Genomic DNA, 10,532 nt, shown 5'->3' with positions numbered 1-10,532 from the left:
CATCTGTTTCACAGTACAGAGTTGATGTGCAGGGCTACGAGGTAATGAGGTATTTATGTACGCACATATAAGGGAAAGGGGGATACCTAGTCAGTTGTACAACTGAATGCATTCAACTGAAATGTGTCTTCTACATTTAATTCAATAATTTTGCACGCTCAATTTTTCAGTTTTTGATTTGTTAAAAAGTTTGAAATATCCAATAAATGTTGTTCCACTTCATGATTGTGTCCCACTTGTTGTTGATTCTTCACAAAAAAATACAGTTTTATATCTTTATGTTTGAAGCCTGAAATGTGGCAAAAGGTCGCAAAGTTCAAGGGGGCCGAATACTTTCGCAAGGCACTGTATGTGATGTATACTGTATATATATTAATATATATTAAATATAATGTTTACATATATGTATATTTGATATATATTTTAAATATTTACAAAAGTTATAAATAGGGAATTGGAAATTAGTCAGAAAATTACATTGATGGAAGCCACAATCTATCTGCAATATTGAAGCTGAGTTTCCCCCTTAAAAAAGTGTGTGTGTGAGTCACTTGCTGTTCATCCTCACAGCTTGGTGATAGCAGCTGTCATTCAACCTGGTGGTCAGTCTTTAGGCTGCTGTACAGCTTGGTGATAGCAGCTATCATTCAACCTGGTGGTCAGTCTTTAGGCTGCTGTACAGCTTGGTGATAGCAGCTATCATTCAACCTGGTGGTCAGTCTTTAGGCTGCTGTACAGCTTGGTGATAGCAGCTATCATTCAATCTGGTGGTCAGTCTATAGGCTGCTGTACAGCTTGGTGATAGCAGCTATCATTCAACCTGGTGGTCAGTCTTTAGGCTGCTGTACAGCTTGGTGATAGCAGCTATCATTCAACCTGGTGGTCAGTCTTTAGGCTGCTGTACAGCTTGGTGATAGCAGCTATCATTCAACCTGGTGGTCAGTCTTTAGGCTGCTGTACAGCTTGGTGATAGCAGCTGTCATTCAACCTGGTGGTCAGTCTTTAGGCTGCTGTACAGCTTGGTGATAGCAACTATCATTCAACCTGGTGGTCAGTCTTTAGGCTGCTGTACAGCTTGGTGATAGCAGCTATCATTCAACCTGGTGGTCAGTCTTTAGGCTGCTGTACAGCTTGACGGACCGTAAACGATGGAACATTTATCCTCCTATATTTGTGGTTCTGAGACTAAAACAGCTTCAGAACAATCAATGTAGAAATACGTGTTTACAGAAATACAGATCTGTTCAATAAGTGGTTGTTGTTGTTGTTGTTGATGATGATGATGATGACTATTGTATCCATTAGGAAACAGATTTTGCATCATACAGCATCTCATCTTAAATAGACAGATGTAGACAGACATGCAACACATCACACACATTACATACATAGTGGAATAGACTTACAGACAGACAGTATTCACATATACAACCATATAGCTCAATACAACACAACACAATATGAGCCTGGTTCATTTTCAGTAATGAGGCCCTGGACCCCATTTGCAGTTTCTACTTCAATGTATCAGGTGGAGTTATTCACCAGCTATAGAGTGAGTTGTTGTTTATGTTTCTAAGACTGCAGGGTGGGAGATGCAACAATGTCCTTGAGAACAGCAGGAAGTGTGTTGGTGGTCTTTCTCTGGTCTGTAGCAGGTATGGTCTCATTCTTATATTTTAGTTGCTCTGTTTATCAATCTACAGACATTTCTAAAAGGATAAGAATCATAATGTTATTCTGGTGTGTTCTGTTAGGAGTCTCCACTTCACTTTAAATAGTTATCTTTCACACCTCACTGAGTGATGCTTTTCTACAGTTTCCATTCACACTCAGCAACTACAGCAACAAAGTGTGAACAAACCCTACTTTCAGTGTGAGCCAATTGGCCTTGGCTTAATTCTGATACCATTGTGCTGTGTGACTGTGTTTCAGTGGTACTGGGTCAGGATGGCTGGAGTGTTACATACACCACTCAGAGTATCTGTACCTTGAAGGGGTCAACAGTAGAGCTGTCCTCCTCTTACACATATCCCAGTGTTTATACAGTCACAACAACCTTCTGGTTCACTAAATATGATGCTGAGGAGAATTATGTTAGTCTGAAGGATGACCCAGACTACAAAGGACGTGTGACGTACCGTGAGGATAAAGAGAATGGTCACATCCTGACAATCACAGACCTGAGAGAGAGTGACTCAGCTACGTACATGTTCAGATTTACAGATCAGACTGGGAAGTGGAGATATACTGGCAAACCTGGAGTCACTCTGTCTGTTACAGGTACAGTAACATTCAATCTAGTTAAACTGTTGAATTCCATTTAGTTCAGGAACATTGTCTTGGTTTGTGTTTATGTCTGTATAACATAGGATTTCCTCCATCTTTGTATTAGAGTGATAAGTCAGTGATAAAGGGATTTACAGTGAAATTGTTTTTTCTCCAGGTCTTCAGGTGAAGGTGACTGGTGGACATCAGGATAAGACACTGACCTGTATCACCACCTGTACTCTGACTGACAACCCCACCTACATCTGGTACAAGAACGGACAACATCTAGATGAGAGCACCTCCCCCCAGTACAAAGACCCAGTCTCCAGTAACTATGAAGACAGCTACTCCTGTGCTGTAAAAGGCCATGAGGATCTCCTCTCTCCTGCAGTGTGTGAGTGTGAATCTAATATGGAATCTAATACAGCAAGTATACAGAATGTTTGTACTACGTCCTTTTGGTCTCACTGTATAATTTGATGGGGCTTTTATGAAAATAACTGAAAATACAGTATAATGTACTCATGTGATTCCATTATATTTTAGGTGTCCAGGGTCAGGACTGCAACAGAGTGACTTACACCAAGAGGACAATCTGTGCCTTGAAGGGGTCATCAGTGGACATATCCTGTACTTATTTCATTCTTTATAACATCACATCATCACTCTGGTTTAGTCCTAAACAGAGATCTAGGTGGAGGGATGAGTTGATCCCTGAGGACCTAACCACAGACCCAGGGTATGCAGGTCGTGTGGAGTATGTTGGAGAGAAGGAGAGAGGTCACTCCACCCTGAGAATCACAGATCTGAGAGAAGAGGACTCTGCTGAGTACAAGTTCATATTCAACACACAGACATCAAGATGGGGACACAGTTTCCCTGGAACAACTCTGACTGTCACAGGTAACACAGGATCATGTTTATACACACAGGATCATGTTTATACATACAGGATCATGTTTATACATACAGGATCATGTTTATACATACAGGATCATGTTTATACATACAGGATTATGTTTATACATACAGGATCATGTTTATACATACAGGATCATGTTTATACACACAGGGTCATGTTTATACATACTGGATCATGTTTATACATACAGGATCATGTTTATACATACAGGATCATGTTTATACACACTGGATCATGTTTATACACACAGGATCATGTTTATACACACAGGATCATGTTTATACATACTGGATCATGTTTATACACACAGGATCATGTTTATACACACAGGATCATGTTTATACATACTGGATCATGTTTATACATACATTTCTATTAGATGTTTAATTATACATGTTTTTATCCATAATACACTATTGGTTTAATGATGTTATTGTCATTTACTCTGTATTCAGACCTGCAGGTGAAGGTGACTCCTGCCACAGAGGCAGGGAAGAGGACACTGACCTGTAGCACCACCTGTACTCTGACTGACAACCCCACCTACATCTGGTACAAGAACGGACACAAAGTAAAGGAGGACACCTCCAGCCTGTACTCAGACTCCTTTAGTGATGCAGACAGTTACTCCTGTGCTGTAAAAGGCCACGAGGATCTCCTCTCTCCTGCAGTGTGTAAGTGTGGACTTTTACATACAACATTTGTTTCAGGTTGTCAGACGATCATCATTTAATTTTCTGTGAATGTGACGTCCACTTCTGCTGTAGTTCCATATGCTTTGCCACGCAGTGTTGAATGGGCTTCTAGATATATAATCAAATTCATGAAAATAGAGTCAATGGATGAATTTACTTCTACCAAATACATTTCATTATGTTGTTGTGCCTGTACACCATTGCACTACTTTCTTTGAGCACTGAAGACCCATGAAATAAAACACTGAAGTTTAAAAACTACAAAGCTGAATGATAGTCACTTCCTGGTTACTTTCACAGCATATGATCTAAACATTGTTGATTTAATTTTTTCATTTTTACTTGGAGGTGAGGTGCCCTGATTGGTGTCACTCGTTAGTCAGAATGTGTTACAACTGTGGGGTTTTATTTTGTTTGCCTCTTCTTGGGTAAATGTTGTGGGCGCTGATGTCTTTTTGTTCCAGTTGTTGTTGATAGTCCATTTTCAATGGACTCCCCCATGAGTGTCTTTCAGAGCCCACTGGTCTCATTTTTGTCTTTGTCAGTGACTCTTTTATTACTTCCTATTTTTGTTTTGTTTAAATTTTATGTTTTCTTGCTGGGGAACATAAACATAACAGCATAAGTGTATACAGTAGATATTGTAATTAAGAATTTTATAAAGGTGTTATATTGTCTTGCATTTCAGGTCAGAAGTGTTGGAGTGTGACTTACACCCATCAGAGTATCTGTGCCTTGAAGGGGTCAACAGTGGACATATCCTGCTCTTACACATATCCCAGTTACCATGAGATCAAACAAGCTTTCTGGTTTACTAAATGGTCTGGTATGGAGGCTGAAGATCTGAGCTCAGCACCAGGGTATGAGGGTCATATAGAGTACCTTGGGGATAAGAAGAGTGACTGTACCCTGAGAATCACAGACCTGAGATTGAGTGACTCTGCTGGGTACAGATTCAGATTGATAACATCCGGAGATCAGTTTTCTGGCTCACCTGTCTCCCTGACTGTCACAGGTAATCTGTCACTCATCTCACATCTATGACACATATCTAGATAGCTGTAATGTGAGTGTTGTTTTTTATGTATGCTAATGGGAATGTTGTGTTTTAATCTGTTTTATTGATTCTATGAAACCCAGGACTTCCTGGAAAACAGTGGAAATGATTACAGAGTTGACTGTCCTGTCTAAATATATCAAATGAATGACCGTAATGACTTTATTTGAGGGCAGTCATGCAGACACTGCAGTGTTATGTAACAGGGAAAAAACATATAATATTTCACATAAGAGGACATATATAGGAGGATTTTAATGATGTGGTTCCTTTAACTCCAGATGTTGTGTTGGAGATGGATCCTACATCTGTGTCAGAGAGGGAGAATGTGACACTGACATGTAGAACCAAATGTACACTGGACCCCATCACAGTCTACAGTTGGTTTAAAAATGGACAGTCTATACCAAACAGCAACACCTCCTCTCCTGTCTACATCCTATTCTCAGTCAGCAGTGAGGATACAGGCAGATACTCCTGTTCTGTAGAAGGACATGAGGATCTCCCCTCTGCTGAAGAGACTCTCACTGTCACATGTAAGTACATTGAGGGTTTTAATGTCCAGTTTGATATACTGACAATGTTGATACTTGAATTTAGAATAGATTGTTTTACACATAAATATATCTATCAATACATATTTTAGTGTGTAACATCCTGTCACTCCCTGACCATAGAGAGCCCTCGGTTCTCTATGGTGTTTAGGTCAGAGCTTGACTAGGGGGTGTTCTATTCATTTATTTTCTATGTGGCTGGTTTGTGTGGTTCCCAATTAGAGGCAGCTGGTCATCGTTGCCTCTAATTGGGGATCATATTTAGGAAGCCCTTTCTCCCACCTGCTTTGTGGGATATTGTTTTTGAGTGAGTTCATGTTGCACCTCAGTACTGTCGGTCGTTGTTAGTTTCTTGGTTTATTTTAAGTTTCACTAAAAATAAAGATGTAGAACTCCAATCATGCTGCGCCTTGGTCCGTCTCTCCACACGATCGTGACTCATCCATTTCCCTGAATGTGCATTACCACAATGTCATCATTATTTTTTGTGATTCTGTTTCACATTTTATTTTGCTCTGAATTAATAATTTATTATCATTTATAAATTATTTCAACTAAACACAAATGTTGCTATAAATAAATGCTATGTATTTTACACCAGATGGTCCAAGGAACACCTCAGTGTCAGTCAGTCCCTCTGGTGAAATAGTGGAGGGCAGTTCAGTGACTCTGACCTGCAGCAGTGATGCCAACCCACCTGTGGACAAATACACCTGGTACAAGAAGAACGTAACCTCACCAAAAGCATCAGGACAGAGTTACAGCATCACTAACATCATCTCTGAGGACAGAGGAGAATATTACTGTGAGGCCCAGAATGGAAGAGGATCTATGAACTCTACAGCTCTGATGATCATTGTAGCAGGTAAAGTTACATCTTCAATACTTCAATACAACATTATGTTCAATAATAAATGATGTTTCAAGGTGATCTTCTTCTAGTTTGCCTCATTACACTTTGGTTTATAACTCTACATAGGCTTCTACATACAAGAATTACATTAATGTCCTGTTTTGCTGTATATTCGTTTTCACTTCATAATAACATGTACTCATATCATCTATATGATCTTTTAGGGAAACAGACCTCAGTTCTGACTGCAGCTGTAGGAATCATAGTGGTTGTTCTGGTTCTCATCCTCTGTCTCTCTGGACTCATGTGGTTCAGGTGAGTGAAAATAGATATTTGTTTTATTCTTTCAGCACACTGATTTGTTATTAACTCATTAAGGTATAGGCCCAATGCTCTTAACCACTAGGCCATCTGGGGTGGCAGGTAGCTTAGTGGTTAGAGCGTTGAACTTGCAACCAAGATTGAATCTCTGAGCAGTAAATATACAAATCTGTCGTTCTGCCTCTGAACAAGACAGTTAACCCACTGTTCCTAGGCTGTCATTGTAAATAAGAGTTTGTTCTTAACTGACTTGCCAAGTTAAATAAAGGTTAAAAAAACTGTTAAAATGTATTTGTAATATATCAACTTACTTACAGAGCAGAACTCACTCTGTCCATCATTACAGGAGATCCACAGGAGGAAGTGATAGAGGTCAGTAGAGAGCAGAACTCACTCTGTCCATCATTACAGGAGATCCACAGGAGGAAGTGATAGAGGTCAGTAGAGAGCAGAACTCACTCTGTCCATCATTACAGGAGATCCACAGGAGGAAGTGATAGAGGTCAGTAGAGAGCAGAACTCACTCTGTCCATCATTACAGGAGATCCACAGGAGGAAGTGATAGAGGTCAGTAGAGAGCAGAACTCACTCTGTCCATCATTACAGGAGATCCACAGGAGGAAGTGATAGAGGTCAGTAGAGAGCAGAACTCACTCTGTCCATCATTACAGGAGATCCACAGGAGGAAGTGATAGAGGTCAGTAGAGAGCAGAACTCACTCTGTCCATCATTACAGGAGATCCACAGGAGGAAGTGATAGAGGTCAGTAGAGAGCAGAACTCACTCTGTCCATCATTACAGGAGATCCACAGGAGGAAGTGATAGAGGTCAGTAGAGAGCAGAACTCACTCTGTCCATCATTACAGGAGATCCACAGGAGGAAGTGATAGAGGTCAGTAGAGAGCAGAACTCACTCTGTCCATCATTACAGGAGATCCACAGGAGGAAGTGATGCCACAGCAGACACACAGGTGATTCTATTAGTTGCAACAGGGTTTCAGCTGTGTCCTGCTGGGCAAAAAACTAAATGTGCACCCAGGGGGTTACAACTCCATTTTCATTCATTTACGGTGACATGACAGTCTCTTTCATACTATTCTCATTGTTCTCTCTCCATCTATCTCTCCATCTATCTCTCCATCTCTCTCTCTCTCTCTCTCTCTCTCTCTCTCTCTCTCTCTCTCTCTCTCTCTCTCTCTCTCTCTCTCTCTCTCTCTCTCTCTCTCTCTCTCTCTCTCTCTCTCTCCACAGAGTGTCCGTCCTGACTGTAACAGTGACACGTACACAGCTCTGAACATGAGGACCTTGTCCCCTGACTATGACACTCTGGCAGTAAGTCTCTTATAATGAATTTGGTTTGCTTATGAGTGTGTATTTTATACAGTACTTGAATGTGTTTGGAGTAAATTATGGAAAGACTGGTGTTTCAAAGAACTCATGCATTTCCTCTCTCCCTCCCTCTCCTTCTCTCCCTTCTCTCTCTTTCTCTCCCTCCCTCTCCTTCTCTCCCTCCCTCTCCTTCTCTCCCTCCCTCTCCTTCTCTCCCTCCCTCTCTTTCTCTCCCTCCCTCTCCTTCTCTCCCTCCCTCTCCTTCTCTCCCTCCCTCTCCTTCTCTCCCTCCCTCTCTCTTCCCTCTCTCTCCCTCTCCTTTCTCCTCCCTCTCTCCTCCCTCCCTCTTTCTCTCCCTCCCTCTCTTTCTCTCTCCCTCCCTCTCTCCCTTCTCTCCCCCTCCCTCTCCCTCCCTTTCTCTCCCTCCCTCTCTTTCTCCCCTCCCTCTCCCTCTTTCTCTCCCTCCCTCTCTTCTCCCTCCCTCCCTCTCTCCCCTCTCTCCCTCCCTCTCTCCCCCCCCTCTCTTTCTCCCTCCCTCCCTCTCCCTCCCTCTCTCTCCCCTCCCTCCCTCCCTCCTCTCTCCCTCCCTTCTCTCCCTCCCTCTCCTTCTCTCCCTCCCTCTCCTTCTCTCCCACCCTCTCCTTCTCTCCCTCCCTCCCTCTCCTTCTCTCTCTTTCTCTCCACAGAGTGTCCATCCTGATCCTAACAGTGACACGTACACAGCTCTGAACATGAAGACCAGGTCACCAGAGTATGACACCCTGGCAGTAAGTGTGTGTGTGTGTGTGTGTGTGTGTGTGTGTGTGTGTGTGTGTGTGTGTGTGTGTGTGTGTGTGTGTGTGTGTGTGTGTGTGTGTGTGTGTGTGTGTGTGTGTGTGTGTGTGTGTGTGTGTGTGTGTGTGTGTGTGTGTGTGTGTGTGTGTGTGTGTGTGTGTGTGTGTGTGTGTGTGTGTGTGTGTGTGTGTGTTTGCTTATAAAATGTTTAGTGGGAGTGCTACTTCATTATGTGTTCTTTCAGAATGTGAGGGGAATCTCCCACTGAAGAGAAGCAACACAGAACCTGGACTGAAGAGAACCACCAACATTGAACCTGGACTGAAAATTATCACCACACAACCTGGACTGAAGGTTCCAATACAAAACGAGGCCTTACACCTCTATTCTATTGCTGCCATATCTAGAAGTTTTTACACACCATGAACTTTAACTTTTCAGTAAATACTGGAATATATATTTTGGAATGGAATATATTGATGATAAATGAGATGGGTTATATTTTTTTATGTAAATAGCCACATTTTCTTGTGTACCAATCTGTTAACTATCTTTAGTTTTATTTCTGATCTTTTTCTATGGGATTTTGTCATATACAGATGTTTTATAGCATCAATAGTCCTACTTTCCTCAGCAACTAATGTGGATCATATTGAAAACAGCTTTTTAATATTTTTAGCTCTTGGGTCAAGTTTCTCCAGATGTGTTTCATGATGATTGACTTTGTATTGCTGTCAGATATTATTACTCATTTTATATTACGTAATACAATATTGTTCCGTGTCATGATATTTTTTTTATTTTAAAATAAATGTAATCACTCCGTTATTATAATTTCCAACATTTTGGTAGGCTATTTGTTAGTCAACTTGTCTATCATTTCTAAATACATGCAGTGGCGACACGTCATTCAAGGCAGCTGAGGCAGAGCTAAATCTGTTTTCAGCCCCATGGTTAGATTTTTTTTGTAGCTTTTTTTGCATATTTTAAAATTAATACGTGACACATATCAGTTTGCAAATAAAGTTAATGAATAAACAAAGCATTGAGTTAATAAAGTCGCGTAGAAACATGGTCTCTTTTTTCCTTTCTTGAGTAATGCAGCTCCAAAATGAAGGTGCTTAGTGCTTTCTGTGGTGGTGGGGCAGCCAGCATAAAATACGGAGCGTAGGCGTGGGTAATGTTCTCTAGTTGTGCTGTGATTGGCTCAGTGTTCTGTCACTCAGGGGGACACTACGTCACCGCAAAATCTACGGGTAGAACTTGAAATGTCAAGCCCCTTGGGTGTTGCCATAGAATTATATTATAAATGCCCATCCAAAAAGTCATTGGTTTAGACAAAATTACATCAAATCGCGTTAAATCTACCGTAGCATTGATTGGACTGGACAAACTTTCAAAATCTTAGATGGCAAGCTAGACAAGCAGTCATCATCATGCATCAAGTCGGCAATCTTCTGACAAATCCTTATCAATCCTTGTCACATGAAATTATAGATAAAATGTATCAGTGCTCATTGGCTATTGGACATAAATTTTAAAAAACAAGTTGGAAATCACAAATTCAACAATTAGTGCTAAGGCAGCACTGCAGGCCCGGGTTTGATCTCGGACTGTAACAGCCGGCCATTGGTGCCTGCTGTTTGTCCTCCTGTCCAAGGGGTGGAGTTGGTGATCAGGTACCCAGACCGCTGTATGCAGAGAACCCCTCACTCTCCTCAGAAGACCAACCCTATAGGCCTCAACACCTCCTCAGCCT

At 41.4% G+C, this 10,532-nt stretch overlaps 1 protein-coding gene and 1 long non-coding RNA gene across 2 annotated transcripts; both read left to right on the top strand.

Annotated features, from left to right (window-relative positions):
• Window positions 1–1,552: 1,552 nt before the first annotated feature.
• On the top strand, window positions 1,553–6,668 carry LOC124029697 (B-cell receptor CD22-like). The gene is made up of 9 exons (XM_046341319.1): window positions 1,553–1,655; window positions 1,933–2,280; window positions 2,444–2,662; window positions 2,815–3,171; window positions 3,646–3,864; window positions 4,574–4,900; window positions 5,224–5,478; window positions 6,098–6,361; window positions 6,574–6,668. Exons 1-9 carry the CDS (start codon window positions 1,601–1,603, stop codon window positions 6,666–6,668), a joined length of 2,139 nt encoding a protein of 712 aa, XP_046197275.1. The 5' UTR covers window positions 1,553–1,600.
• A 351-nt stretch (window positions 6,669–7,019) lies between these two features.
• On the top strand, window positions 7,020–9,663 carry LOC124029698. The gene is made up of 4 exons (XR_006837826.1): window positions 7,020–7,641; window positions 7,922–8,002; window positions 8,686–8,766; window positions 9,018–9,663. It is a non-coding gene; the product is annotated as an uncharacterized LOC124029698 (long non-coding RNA).
• The last annotated feature ends 869 nt before the right edge of the window (window positions 9,664–10,532 follow it).

This window comes from Oncorhynchus gorbuscha, unplaced genomic scaffold (assembly GCF_021184085.1).
Source record: "Oncorhynchus gorbuscha isolate QuinsamMale2020 ecotype Even-year unplaced genomic scaffold, OgorEven_v1.0 Un_scaffold_7305, whole genome shotgun sequence".
NCBI lineage: Eukaryota > Metazoa > Chordata > Actinopteri > Salmoniformes > Salmonidae > Oncorhynchus > Oncorhynchus gorbuscha.
Note: the sequence above shows the minus strand (reverse complement) of the source record. Positions and strands in the feature narration are given on the sequence as shown.

What these genes read in the sequence shown, in the direction of transcription:
- LOC124029697 (XM_046341319.1), top strand. Translation starts at nt 1,601, where the DNA reads ATGTCCTTGAGAACAGCAGGAAGTGTGTTGGTGGTCTTTCTCTGGTCT. An exon ending in AGTCACTCTGTCTGTTACAG is followed by an intron (nt 2,281 to 2,443) that starts GTACAGTAACAT and finishes TTTTTTCTCCAG; the next exon opens with GTCTTCAGGTGAAGGTGACT. An exon ending in TGTCTCCCTGACTGTCACAG is followed by an intron (nt 4,901 to 5,223) that starts GTAATCTGTCAC and finishes CTTTAACTCCAG; the next exon opens with ATGTTGTGTTGGAGATGGAT.